This window comes from Rhodamnia argentea, chromosome 4 (assembly GCF_020921035.1).
Source record: "Rhodamnia argentea isolate NSW1041297 chromosome 4, ASM2092103v1, whole genome shotgun sequence".
In the NCBI taxonomy this organism is placed as follows: Eukaryota; Viridiplantae; Streptophyta; class Magnoliopsida; order Myrtales; family Myrtaceae; genus Rhodamnia; species Rhodamnia argentea.
Window position 1 is genome coordinate 25,981,574 of NC_063153.1, and position 14,541 is coordinate 25,996,114.

General features: G+C 40.3%; 2 protein-coding genes across 4 annotated transcripts; one reads left to right on the plus strand and one right to left on the minus strand.

Moving 5' to 3' along the window:
* Positions 1-3,747: 3,747 nt before the first annotated feature.
* Positions 3,748-6,989, plus strand: LOC115754006 (vesicle-associated membrane protein 711-like). Its single transcript, XM_030692897.2, has 4 exons — positions 3,748-4,160; positions 5,297-5,487; positions 6,284-6,447; positions 6,645-6,989. Exons 1-4 carry the CDS (start codon positions 3,938-3,940, stop codon positions 6,748-6,750), a joined length of 684 nt encoding a protein of 227 aa, XP_030548757.1. The 5' UTR covers positions 3,748-3,937; the 3' UTR covers positions 6,751-6,989.
* A 788-nt stretch (positions 6,990-7,777) lies between these two features.
* LOC115754005 (putative clathrin assembly protein At5g35200) lies at positions 7,778-14,036 on the minus strand. 3 transcript variants are annotated; one of them, XM_030692896.2, is made up of 16 exons: positions 13,889-14,036; positions 13,190-13,309; positions 13,040-13,109; positions 12,811-12,908; positions 12,302-12,443; positions 12,112-12,212; positions 11,027-11,110; positions 10,814-10,864; positions 10,650-10,715; positions 10,501-10,566; positions 10,321-10,401; positions 10,120-10,197; positions 9,314-9,484; positions 9,134-9,209; positions 8,689-8,801; positions 7,778-8,508 (listed from the first exon to the last, which is right to left on the minus strand). In XM_030692896.2, exons 2-16 carry the CDS (start codon positions 13,286-13,288, stop codon positions 8,140-8,142), a joined length of 1,665 nt encoding a protein of 554 aa, XP_030548756.1. In that variant the 5' UTR covers positions 13,289-13,309; positions 13,889-14,036; the 3' UTR covers positions 7,778-8,139. The 3 variants fall into 3 exon arrangements, with proteins under 3 accessions (XP_030548756.1, XP_048133001.1, XP_048133002.1); XM_048277044.1 differs by having other exon boundaries at positions 9,128-9,209; XM_048277045.1 differs by lacking the exon at positions 13,889-14,036 and adding an exon at positions 13,377-13,395 and having other exon boundaries at positions 9,128-9,209.
* Positions 14,037-14,541: the final 505 nt, after the last annotated feature.

Sequence of the window (14,541 nt, forward strand, 5' to 3'; positions counted from 1 at the left end):
GAAAATTTGAGCTATGTCAAGGATAGAATTGTTGACTGTCGTGTTGACAATTCTTCTGCGAAGACAAAAAGGAAATCTAGCAGGCGAGATTCATGATGGGCTGCATGAACCCAAGAACGAAGAAGTCTATTAGAAGGCCTCGTTAAATGCCAGCATGCGCATGAATAGGAACGAAGATAAGAAGAATTATTGCATTTAACGAAGCGAAGCAGAGCTACTAAGGAGGAAACAAGAAAAAGAAGGCCACCATTGTCCTTCAAATGCATTTATGGCGTTTGATGTATTTGACTTTGCTTATGTGCTTTTCATAATTTTTGGACTTCCTTGCTTTTCCTCGTTTAATATTGTCAGCCACCTGTGCTGAGTTGTCTGCAATCGGCCACTGCGAAGGACTGCGAAGTTCAGAGCAGTAAAGGCGTAGTTGTTTTAAGAGAGATTTTATTCGAACAACCAGGAGCAATTGAGCTTATACTTTCGCGTGCGGGCACGAGAGTTTCATCTTTGGTTGGTGAAATATTGACGGGATGGTCTTCATGTTTATACAAAGGATCTTTAGTTCGTCAATGTAAGAGATGGTTTACGTACTCACCATTAGATGGTTGACAGGTGGAAGAATTCAAATTACATAACTAATTCATACCGCACGTGTCTCGACTATAAAATTGACGATTTTTTTTTCTTTTGTTACATTGACAATGGACCAAAAAATAATTCATAGACTTGTGGTAAAATATGTAAGCGAAGGGTAGAAGGAAGGCGCACCTCGTTGAATGTCTTTCTCATCCTCTCAAGGATCATCTCTCTGTAATCTCCACAACTGATGAAATCCTCATTAGTACATGGCAATTTCGCGCAATCCCAAACATTTATCCAAGCATTCATTTGGTATCTCTGAGTTGGATACATCAATCCACCTTTCCAACGATCCACACCCCATCTACGACCAAAACATTCAGAAGCGTCGATTCTTCAAGGCCCTCAACAGCTCGTAGCCTGTGGCACATTTGGATATGTACAGACATCAGCTTCTTCAAAGTTTGATAAGCCACACAACCCTCCAAATGGACTGCACCATGCCACTCGAAGTTCCTCCGATGATTCCATCGCATCGCGGAATCGAATTTCAAGTAGCTTTGGGCAATTCCAAACACTCATTTTTCTCATGCTTGATGAAATAATTGACAATCCCTTGAGAAATTTGCATCCTTCCACAGCCAAATCTCTCAATATTTCAAGCCCATAGAGTTGAATTTCCCTCAATGAAGAGCCAAAAAGACACAATTTTGATAGATATTTCAAGTTGGAAAGTTTTGGTCCAACAACTTATGAGTTGAAACTATCCATGCTAGAAGAAGTGAGTTCTCTAAGTCGAGGACGGCAACCCAACTCCGCCGACGGCAAGGGAACCCCCGAAAGGCCCCAGCTCAACTTCGTCGGCTCAAATAGCTTTCCAACCGATTGCAATTGAAGAGTTTGCATTGGATTTGATGCCCGGGCATATCCTCGGTCAAAGTCGATAGACAGATGCAATCCCACTAGATTCGTGAGATTACCGAGATCCGGAACTAACCGCAATGATGTCGATTGAACACATAGACAGTTCAAACTTGAGAGAACCTTTGGCAACTCTTGAAGCTTATCACAACTCTTCAATAGGTGGCAAATTCGATTTCAAGATATATGATATCTTCAAAGTCTGAAGCGTAAACGTCACTTTGCCCTTCCATCGTGAAAAGTTGTTGTCATCGAATCGATCCAACTTGATCATATCCCGACTCATCACTTTGATAGTTTCCGACTCCATTGTTGCGCGAAATTGATCCTAAAAATTGTTGAAAAATAATCGTAGCAAAATAGTAACAATGTAGTCGAACTTTAAGGTGTGTAATCACTTTCTTTTATAATCAATTTGCCCCTTGAAGTTATTATAGGTTTCGGCAAATTCCCTTCAAAGACACAACAAAGTCACGATGAGAATATTGAATAACAATTTCAGCAAATCTCCTACAACTCTCTGCGAAACAATTGAAAGATGGATGTCTTATCTTTTTTGAAGAAAAACAAGAAAATGAAAGTAACTAACCGAAATTAAACAGAATTGTCCATTATATAATAATAGTATAGCACACCTCTTGGTATCCAAACTACCCATATACGAACGCACCTATTTATGTAAAAAAAAATTACAATTTAGACATGAGTGTTCGTGTGTGATAACCGCCGTTCGGACGCAATCATTCGTGTCCAAATAAAAAATAAAAAATAATGAAATATAATTACAAAATAATTTATTTTGAAATAAATAAATAAAAATCTGATTAAGGCTTATATCCATTCGCGGCATGCAAAGCGCATCAAAATCCCGCAATCACACGCACATTCGTACAAGTGTATAGTGAGGTCTAGCCCACTTACCTATTTCTTTATTTTGAAAGACAATAGTAAGTTTTCCGACTAATAAAGAGATTTGTACTCTTCTTTCCATCCTATTTTATGTGGGATTGTTTCACAAGTAAACTTCTATAGTCTTGACCACGGTCCTCCACAAATCATCCTTGCGCTTGAAAGATTTTAGAGTTAAGCCGTAAGCAACATATTATGTTTCGTCGGTTCGCTTTAGATTACGAACGGAACGTAAATAACTTGAACTGACCAAAAAAAAAAAGGTGGGTTTTCCATGCCGAACCGAAATACATGAATTTTTAGATTGGGTTCGGAATCTTAATTCGGTTTTGACACTCTTTTGTTGGCAAGTTCATCCCCCCCAGGGAAATCAATCAGGTAGTAAATTGATTGACCCATTTTAATTCGATTAGATTATTGAAATACACAGAAAGGATCCAGCCTTTCCTCTTGACACGAGCACCAACAAAACGACAAGCCGTCCAATTCGTTGCCCGCCAGTCTGTCCTCGTCCTTTCAATCCTTTCGCGCCAAATCAGGATACTCCAAAACGACATCGCTCAGCCCATCTCAGACCCGCTAAAGAGCGATAGTGGAAATCGAACTCCCCCTTTTTTTTTTTGTTGTGGGGTCAAATGATAATCGAACGGACTCACTTGAATTGAATTTATCATCCAAACTAAATTATATAATAATATATTTGTACTCCCACCAAAATCGAATTTTGAAAAAGAGAAGCAATTTCAATTCTCGTACCTAATTCGAAAATGAAAATTTCGGATACCTATTACAATCTCGTCACTAATTAAACTATACTAATCAAGCTCGTCTTCACTCATAAGTTTTCAAGATTATGTACTATTACTCAATGACGATAAAAGATTAGGAGCAACTACTTCTCATAAGAAATGATGTTATTTAATATACTCTTTTCATAAATTATTATCTAATAACAAGCAATAACTACTTGCGATGGAAATGCACATCGCTAAAACAAAAATTATACAAAATCATCATATAAATTTAGGAAATATGTTTAGATTGATTCGAATTTCACAATATTTGACGAATCGCAATCACGTATAGTTTTGGATGCGGTCGGGTGGTTAATTTTTATTTTTTTTCATTTTATTGTTTGTTTTAACGGTTTTTTTTTTTTTTTTGGATCTCCCCGGGGGAGGGACAATTGGACAAACATTGATCTTTTCCTCGAAAATCCACCCTGTCAAAAGAAAAATAATAATAAAAGACAAGAAATAGGAAAATCAGGGGGTCCCACGTGGACTCACCTCCGCCTCCCTCCTTGGCCTCTTGCCATTCCAAAATTGAAAACCGGAGCTTTGTCAGAGCCGCGCAGATTCTTCTCCTTCCCTCCTCCTCCTCCTCCTCCTCCTCCTCCAAATCTGGGAACACGACCACCACCTCGGAGGTTGTGTTCTCAGATTATTTTTTTTTTCCTCCATTCTCTTGTGGTTCTTTGATTCTTATCGAAAGAGATTGGATAGACAAAGAGGTTTGGAGCTGAACGAGAGAGATGGGGATATTATACGCGATGGTGGCCCGAGGCCACGTCGTCCTGGCGGAGTTCAGCGCCGCGACGACGTCGAACGCGGGCGTGGTCGCCAGGCAGATCCTGGAGAAGCTGCCCCACGGGAACGCCGACAGCAACGCCTCGTACTCGCAGGATCGTTACGTTTTCCATGTCAAGAGGACCGATGGGCTCATCGTCCTTTGTATGGCCGACGATGCCTCAGAAAGTATGTTTCTTTTTTTTTCTTCTTTTTTCCTTGGGAAAAGCAGATCATTTTTTTCGTGGCAATGTGCGTGTGTGGCCATGTGCGATTCTGGGTCGTGGCACGATTTTTGAGATTTTTGGTCGACGGTGATCGTGAATCGGGGAGCTAGAAAGGCGACATTTTTAGCGTGCATCGATGTTCTTCTTGTTAATGATGGGGGTGTGCTGGAGAAGAGTCGTCGATTGATTTTTTTTCAGAGCATTCCTTGTTGAGAATTATGTAGGACTTTCCATTTTCCGGATCTTATATCACTTCGTGAAAATCGAATGCTTGTGCTTTAGTTATTCCTAAATTGAAATAGATGCATGAAGGCGAGAGCTTGCCTGGTTTGTTTCCTCTGATTCAATAGACTCCGTGAAATTGCCCTAATCAATTCTTTGTTTGGGGAAGCTAATGTTTTGAGTCTTGGCATTGCGGATGCTCAACTTCTTTGCGGGTTGTTATTCCAAACATGGCCCTGAGCAGTTGAGCTCTCTTTTGCCATTACTTTGGCCGTTCAAGCTTCCGATCTTATATGTCCATTCGATGGTTTGTTTTGGGGTCCTTAGAAGTTACCAAGCTAGTGGTAGAAGAAAGGTGAGGCACGTAGAAGTTATTATATATCATTCTGTAAAGGCATTGACAGCGTGCCCCAATTTGTGGATCTGGGCATGTTTTTTCATGCTTCTGTCAAACTAGTTGAGTGTGGTGCTTCGTGTACACGGTGAATATTCTGTTCTCTCGTACAAAGTGGCCCTTCTGAACTACTGGTCCTCAATTGCAGAGGCAACATAACAGAAGCATAACACTGTGCTGAATATTGAATATATGCATGATAGCATTGAACTCCTTTTGGCTTGTGTCATTTGTGCATGAGTTGACATTGACATCAAAATACAATAGATCGTTTGTCTTTTTATCCTCGCCTTGCCACTTGCTTCTTAGTTGTCAGCATCTAGCAAAAGCTTATTGCCAACAATACTTGAGAGCATTTAGGAGAAACCGTGTATTAACTCAGTTTTCAGGAACTGCCTGGGCATTCTGTAAGTCAATTCACAAACAATTTGAGGCCTCGAATGATGATGTTTGTGAATGTCTCTGCTGCTTGCGGTATGCAGGAAGAATCCCTTTTGCGTTTCTAGAAGATATCCACCAGAGATTTGTGAAGACTTATAGTCGTGCCATCCTCTCAGCTCCTCCTTATGCCATGAATGATGAATTTTCTAGGATCCTGAGCCAGGAGATGGACCGGTACTCCAATGATCCGAATGCAGATAGATTAAATCGTTTGAAAGGTGAAATGAATCAGGTAAGATGAGCATGTGGCAAAGTCCTTGCTTCCTCTGTTTTCTCTGTACTATTCTTAGTTTTCTGGAAGTAGATATTGTTTTCAATGAAAAGAGTTTCTTCTATCTACCTCTCATTGCCCCTTTAAGTAGATGATTGCAAATTGCGTAAAAAGAATGTTTTTCTCTTTATCTTTTTTTTGTTTTTTTTTTTTTTTAGCTTTTTGGCCACCAAGGACAGAGCTTGTTAACTTGCATTGCACACCAATTGAAATCTTATGCTTGGATGAAAATGCTGCGAATTCTGAATAATTACTATGAGAATCTAGTTACGTGGGAGCTGCAATTGTTATTTGAATGAGAATCTAGTTACGTGGGAGCTGCAATTGTTATTTGAGTCATAATCATATAGATGGAGCAATTGCTTGCCTATTATCCTTTAGCTAGTCTGCATCCTCAATGATGCATGCGGTACGTGATGTTGGACTGCTAATATGCTGTGTTAAAGTTTATTTCCTGTAACCATGTAGACGTTTAGCTTCGTAAAGAGTCGCGTGCTTTTTCTACTCCTGCTGATTTCTTTCAAAATTGTATATTGAAAGTTTGCTATGAACAGTATACTGTTCCATGACAAGGAAAGATTTCTCTTTTGTTGTCTTCTCTTCTTTTATTCAATTTCTTGATGAGCTCCTTTAATTACTTGGAGTTCATCCAAGTAATAATACTCATCAATTATCATCACCAAGTAGGTATGAATAAATTTGTCGAACTTCAGAATTCTTCAGTTTCATTGAGATTCTTGTCACATTATGATGATAGGTGCGGACTGTCATGATAAACAACATCGAAAAAGTTCTGGAGCGGGGTGACCGCTTGGCTCTGCTTGTTGAGAAAACTTCAACGTTGCAAGGAAACACACTCCGTTTCAGAAAGCAGTCCCGTCATTTCAAGAACACTGTATGGTGGGGAAACGTCAAGCTCACGTAAGTATTCATGTCGATCAATCTCTCCTCTCCTTTAAATTGTCCATTCTAGTCGGGTTCAAGGCACTTATCATATCAGAGATGCATCATGCTCGCATTCAATATAATGGTTTGAGGATCTCACACTTGATTTAATGTTAGCTTTGTTAGGATCTTTAGTTTGAGAGCCAACCGTTTTATTTGCTTACCTGCAACAGCGGCGCCTTGCTACTCGTCCTCGCAATCATCCTCTACGTGGTGTTGGCTTTCCTTTGCGGTGGTCTGTTCATGCCATCCTGCCTGAGCTTGGCTTTTGATGTTTGACTGACTTTGGCAATGCATAGTGATGAGATTATGTTGGAAGTATGAGGTACCCCCAAAAAATTTTCGGTTCTTCGGGAAAAAATACAAGTGATATTTCTAGTGGAGTTTTCTCTAGTTTCTTATAGAGAACGTCATTCATCGACCTGGACATGTATCGAGATCATCCGAGGCTGACAAGATAATCTAAATTACATATAGTCCCTGTAAATTTTATCTTCTCAAATGAGGGAGTTCTTGATGTCTGATCATTTTTGTTCCTTTTTCAATCTGTATACCGTATGCTCCTGCAACCATAATACATGTCTTTAGCCAGCGCATACGAAAGTAATAGATCATAGTAAGCTTCTCTCATATGAACAAGACCCATCAAACTTGATAGCTCCTTTTTTCCTCTATGAAAACTTCCCATTGTCTGAAATGAGAACAGGTACTTCATTTCTGAAGCCCTCAAAGCTTTGGGAACAACACGGTTCTTTTTTGCCCCTAAAGAGAAGTATTGTATAGACAAGTCATTTGATGACACCTTAACACGAAACTCTCACAGTCATTACTTTAAAGCACACAGGATCTGAACCCGAACCGAGTTATAAGGACGGCACAAACAGGTCAAACTATCAGCCTGCGAATCGCAACTTGGATGACTTAAGCATCAGTTGCCCTAGTGCCACCAGAACAGACCATAAACTTCCACTCTGAAAGCGGCAGTATGCACGTTTATTTCGACGTGCAAATACTAAATAATTGGGAGCCTCATTAGACAGCAGTGCAACTCAATTGGCATCACATTATCTCCCTTATCCCCGGCACAACATCTCCCTCTTGTCCAATGCATCTTATCCCCGGCACAACATCTCCCTCTTGTCCAATGCATCATCTATCATCACGCTCACCGCTGCCACCAAAAGAGTGAAAATCACGGCAATGTGGCTAGTTCGAGATACGTAATCACCTCCTCGTGGTACGACAAGCTGCAATGCTCCATTAATCAGGGTAGGGAAGAAAGTACAACATTGTGCTTGACCGAAGGTTCAAAAATCACAACTTTACAAGTGGCTCCTTTACATTCACAGGAAAATCTATCAACATGAGAAATGTATTGACCGTAAAATTAATCCTGCTCTGAGCGGTCTTGAAGAATTGTAGGTCTCAAAGACATTATTTCCAATCGTTCGGCATCACCATCATAAATAATCAATAGACTAAAGGCTCTCTTGCTAATACTCAACAAAGAATTCACTCTAGCTAATTGCTGCACAGACACCACATATGTTACAAAAACTAATTTGATCTTTCTTGGGATTTCAATCGGCGAAAGCCAAAACTGGCTTATACCCATTATCACTCCATCCCATTTTCTCCAGAATAGACTCGTTCTTTTGGTAAAGGGTCTTAAATTAGGCCAGAGTAAGGATTGTATGCTTGAACCGGCACACTGGAGCCATATGGGTGGACATTGGCTGCATGTGGATTTGCGAAAGGATTTACTGGCTGTTGCATCTGTGGGCCCATCATCATCATCTGCTGCTGCTGTTGCTGCTGCTGCAACATGAAGGCCTGCTGTTGGTGCATTGCTGCCATTTGGACTTGAAGAGGTGCAGATACAGCAGTGGAGGCAAAGAAAGGGTCGTGTGCTGCTTGCTGCATCATTGGACCGGCCATAGGGGCTGCCTCCCAGGGATTATAGCTAGAGCTTTGGTTGTTTCTTCTCATTGCATCATCATATAAGCTGTCGAGTGTAAGCTTGTCGAGTCCTCCCGCCTTTGTTACAAAACCCAAACCAGTGATCGAAAAATCAGTAAATACAGAAAAAACAAATAAATATGATCTTGCATGAATTCTGCAACACTTGAAAAATGTGAGACAACAGTGGGATCCACTCGAAAGTTTAGCAAACCATCTCAAACAACACCTCAAAGTGATGGCAGAGGAAGAGCTTACCAACTTGCTAGCAGCTGAGGCACTCTCATTGGAGCTCGGAGCAGTGACTAGTGCCAATTCCCAACCCGTAGCTCCATTAGCTTGATCGAAACCAGTAGAACTTGGTTGATCAGCTGCACCAGAAACAAAGAGAAAAAAAATATAAGTGTTACTCACTTCAGTTATATGTTATCTTCTTTTACAGGAAAGAAGGATGATGATTATGTGATATGTGCTTCATGGTTGGGCCAGAAACTCAAAAAATGATAGCCTAAGGCTCATTTCAAAAAGATGCCCGTGTCAATCTGACTTAGATGATAGCAATACTCCAGAACACATCACTTTGACAAACAAAAGTTACAGTCATCTCATTTAGTAAATTTCAGGAATGAATCAAGCAATTGACAGACTGGAGGAAAAAGGAAAAGCTAAATAAAAGAAAAAAGTTCAGTGAACATACCAACACCAACAGGAACAATAGCTAAAGCCAATGCATTCTTCTCATCCAATTCTGATGCAAGTGGATTGGGTTCATTCAAACCCTATAAAAGTAAATAGCAAAAGGACATACTTATATGAGCAACAGGAAGGCTAAAAAAGGTCCAACAAACAACATAATCTGAATGCAATGTTGGAAGTATCTCACCAATAGATCTGGTTCAGCAGCAGGGGCTTCCACTTTTACAGGTTCTGGTTCTGGTACTGGTTCAGGTTCAGCCTTTGGTGGGGACGGTGGTTGTGCCTCCTGTACTTCTGGGGGCTTCTTGTACTCTATAGCTAAGACTTCATTGGGAGAAGCAATTTTACTGTCAACTGCCTGTAATGGTAATCAAATTATGTCAAAACTTAAATACTCTTTCATTCTAAAGGAGAGTGAATATCACAACATTATGCCTTCAGAATTGGACTGGGTGCAAACCAATGCAAGTAACCATGCTGCAGTTTAAAAGAGTCACAGCACCAGGTGAATCCATCTATTGTATACATTTACATATAGGAACATGTGGCGTAGAGGCTCCTTTAATGCATGCTACACCTATGAGTGTAAAGAATCCAACTATCTGATGCTCCCACTGAAAGCAAGGTTGAAGTGGTTCTCGACTCTATGGAACCACCCGGTTTGGCTTCAATGGGCACAACTTCATTTTAATCCATTGAGGAACCATTAACAGTTCAATACTATTTCAGGTACATTAGACTGAACTAGCCAATCTGCTCTTGTTTCTATATATGGAAATATATACCGAGCAAGTCAGTACTTTAAATCATCTAAAGTTGGAAGCAAATTCCTGAGATCAGCAACTCAAACTGAATCCTCAAAACAAATGAACCTGTAATTAAACTTTTTTCATCCCGACTTCTGAAGAACTCATTAATAATACGGGTCTCCACATGCATGAAAATTTGTGGCAAGCATCTTACCAGCAGAATTTACAGTAACCAACTTCATACCTTGTCTTTCCGGACTGTAGAGGAGAGTGGAGCATCTCTAACATATTCTTCCATGGTTTGTATAAACGATGCAGGTGGCTTCACAAATAGCAACAAAGTCGACAGCAATTAATTTTGAGAATTAGTCAAAACTATGAGGAATAACAGTTACAATGCAAATAACACAATCAAGAATTGTATGCATCACACAGACTGACTGACCTGTTCAATCTTGATAAACCTCTCTCCACGCCCAATATCCAAGTTTTTACATATTTCATAGAATTCTGAGAGTCCCTCAGCCTACAAAAGTGAAAGATCTGTAAAAAATTGCAATTGACAACAAGCTTCAATGCTTTCCATCTGAATATCAGTCAATGCAGCTAAAATAGTTAGCATTACCTGATTGCCAGCTCTCCTATAAATATCAAGAGCCCTCATTGCATCATGACGTTGCATTTCAAAAAACTGCCACAATTTTATCAGTCATTTTAGGCACAACTTACAATTACCATTAAATTTTCTGACCAAAAGTCATGATTCCAACCTACCTTGTCAACCAAATTGACTGTACCATCACTTATGGCTTGATATATTTTCATACTTTCAGAAGCAACCTATACAAATTAAGAAACAATTAGGCATAAGAAAAGGGAAATCCATCCAAATAATCAAACTGGAAAAGAAAAGAACAAAGGTTATGATATCTACCTACCATTGAAAGTGCCAATTGAATGACAAAATTATGACCTGCCGCTCCTTGGGGCTGTAGAACACGCATTCATTATTTCCATTAGGCAGAGACAAGTACATAGATGGATAACTATGTCATTTTAACAGGTGAAACATAAACCACATTATCTCCATAAAAACCTAGACAATACTACAGGTGTAAAAGACATTCAAACCTTGCAGATTCAAGACATACCTGGCAACCAAGCACACGAAAAAGAAGCTCTTGCAGAGCTGGCAAGTGCTCAAGTAATTCTGCAGTGTCTAGCTCTTTAGTTCTCTGCAAGATATGTCATCCCCACATCGTGAGTTCTTTGTGAATCACGGCAGTTAAAAGTGATAGGACGGAAACACTTAGAAAAAGAGAGTAAAAAAGGCATCGTGCTTCAAAAAATTTCAAGGACAATAAATCTGCTCTTGGGACATCATGTGACTAAAGAAAATTGTTTTCTCTTCAATGGTACCTTTCCTTAGCAGATTGTTCTATCTAAAAAACCCAAAAGAAAAAAAATATATATAGCATATTCAAATAATAGGACAGAAGCACAAAATCCACGAATTGATCTACAACATTTTCCTAGTGTGGAGGCAAATTAAATCGCTACTTACATGCAAATTAAATTCTTATAAATATTTAATACAGTATTCTCATGTCTAAATGAATTAAACTATAACTAATAGGCATGTTTAGCAACAGAATTTTCATGAGTACCATATCGGCAACTTGATTTATTCAGACAAACTTAAAAGGGCTGTTAGCTGTGAAATATGATGAACACTACTGTTTGAAATTAATGAGAACGTCACTAAAAGAACGAAGTCTTAATTAATACTAATATTGAAGAGGTCAGTGGGGATGATAGCCACCACATTATAGTACATGGGGCTGTCCCCACAGATGATATATAAAGGATAGCAGTAAAAACAACTCCTCAAGCCATAAAGAGTCTCCCATAATGATATCCAAACAAACTGTTCTGCTGACCAAAGTCAAGTCGACAAATAGCAGAATCAAGGGTAAAGATTTAGCAGATGCCGTATTCTTTTTCAATATTATCGTGCCTGCACTTTCAAAGCTATTTGGAACAAAAGCTCCTCCTTTCAACGATATTTTCTCCTCCTCTTTCCAACGTCTCATTGCAGCAAAGGAAATAGCCTCTCCAATGACTGAATGAGTTAAAATGTGCATCAAGCTAAATAAAAGATTAACATCAAATAGAAAAACTATGAAATAAGCTAAAGTATAGAGAGATGGTCCACTGAGAAGGGAAGATATCTTACAGGACGATCTGTTTCGACATCATATTTTAGAACTCGAAAGCATTCGAGTCTTTCCTCCAAAAATAAGGCATATGTCCGAACCCATGCAGAATAATCCCATGCTGTGCAGCATATCAAGTAAAATGTTATAAACTTGTCGGTAAGAATTTCACATAATTAGGTACCACACACCAAAGATGAGATCATATACCGTTGGGACTAGAATCATCTTTGAAATGAGCCATGTTAAGCATATGGCTTCTACTCCGCCCATAATTAATAAGTTCCTCATGAAAGGTTGGATCAACTTCCCTCAGAGCTCGATGTATAATAATCAACGTCTTAAGTGCGACCTGAACACCAATTAATAAACTGTCTTAAAGCAAGTCGTGGAAAAGGGAAAAACAAAATAGAAAGAAACTTCTTAAGCCCCAGAATTATCAATGAACCTCCAAGTCTAAACGTGACCACAAAAAATAAATGGGACACTCAACAAAAGGAACATTCTTCGAAAGAGGATCACATAAGGAAAGAAAGAAGTATGAGCCAAATCCATCATACGAACATTCCAATTCATCAGCAATGCGTTTTTTAGATTGATGAATTCCAACTAAAACATCCTCTCACTTCCTCTAGTAACAATAAATCGGCACAAATTCTACATTCATGCCGTCTACCGCACATTCATTTTTTATACTACACTTAATGAGATGAACATACCGCCCAATTATGAGTCTTTGACAGACGTCTGGCGAGAGCATGAATGCAATATGCCACATCAGCCCGAGGCCTAGTAGCTGAAACAGCAGCAAATACAGCTGCAAATAATAATGGAAGTACCCACATCAAATCGATTGCGTTTGCCTGATACGGATCGTATTTGACAGACAGAATAGTTGTTTGTGGAGTCCCAACGGAAAGCAGCAGAAAAGAAACAACGAGCGCATACCTCTGATATGCTTTTCCTTCGCAGGGCGCTCAACGTGATTCGTGGCCTTAACAATAGCAATGTCCAGCTCCTACAAAGCTCAATAGTGACACACATCAGCCGAGCAACGTTAATAAAATCGAGCCCTAAGAAGAAACCAGAGATCCAAACCTTATAATCACTGTTGACTTTGGCTAATGAAACAGTAGTGGTGTCCTTGATGGCTCCAAGCGCTTTCCTCAAGCTATTTTGCGTACCCCCTCCCGACATATCCTCTCAGTCGCCGAGAAAAACCTACCGAAAAACCAGCCAATCAACGATGAGTAACAGTCCCAGAAAAAAGAGACTCGATTTAATTCCACAGCCGAGATCACGGTTACTCAAAGGTCAGCTCCAAATCACAGACCGCATCCACAACTTAAACTTCTCTTCCCGGAGATCAAACAAAAGAGGCACTTCTTCAACGTCACCGAGTGATGAAGCACCACGACAAGCTCACTATCACAAACACTAAGAGCCGGCTCCAAAACCGCCATCCGAATCCACAAGTAAAAACCCACAGCGACAAGCCAGAGGCGGACCAAACGCGAGCAGCTCCACATAAAAAAAAAGAGAGAGAGCCATTTCCTAACAAACCGATTGAAAAACCCCGCGGGCAAACCGAGGAATGCAGAAGAAACAGGAGCCGCCAGGCCGACTCGATCGGGCGGCGGAAGATCCGAAACCCGGAAGGAGGCTCCGCGACGGGGGGGAGGAACGGCACGCGCGATTCCGGCGATCAGCGAATCGAGAATCGGGACGAAACGAGCACGACCGGACGGGAGACACGCAACGAGCGCGAACGGAGAAAGAGGAAGGAATCGAAGCTCACCTGAATCGATCGAGCAGAGGGAGAGAGATGGAGGTGGATCGGAGGTGTGGGGTGTGGGTGGGGAGGTGCGACCGAGTAAAAGTCCACCACCTCCACAACGAGTTCAATGTGGTTGAATCGTCGGCGTCTCCCTCACAAAATCAATTGAAATTTAAAAAAAAAAAATTAAAAATAATAATAATAATAATAATAATAATAATGTGATGTAATTTATGGGGGATTTCTTTTTTTTTTTTTTTGGGGGGTGGGCCGGGGGGGAACCGGGAAAGAATAATTTGGCGGATCTTTCCTTTTTCTTTTTTCTTTTTTTTTTAATTCTTGTTTCTTCTGCTTGTCAGAATACGGCGTTGTAAGAAGAAGAAGAAGAGTCCGTACGGCTGTCTCACCGGCACCGCACCGCGCCAAACGAGAGGACGGGGGGTTATCGCCTTCCCGTCCCGTCGGTCGCACGGACGTAACCCACCCCCCCTTTTCGACTTCCGATTTTGTCTGTTTTGAGCCTTCGACACGCCAGCACCGTCCGATCTACATCGCGTCCCCCAATTTTTTTTTTTTTTGTGGCGTGGGAAATCAGATAATACTGCAAATTATTCTTGTTAAATGATTTATTTGCGCTCGAGCCCAAAAAAAAAAAAAATTGATTTATTCTTAT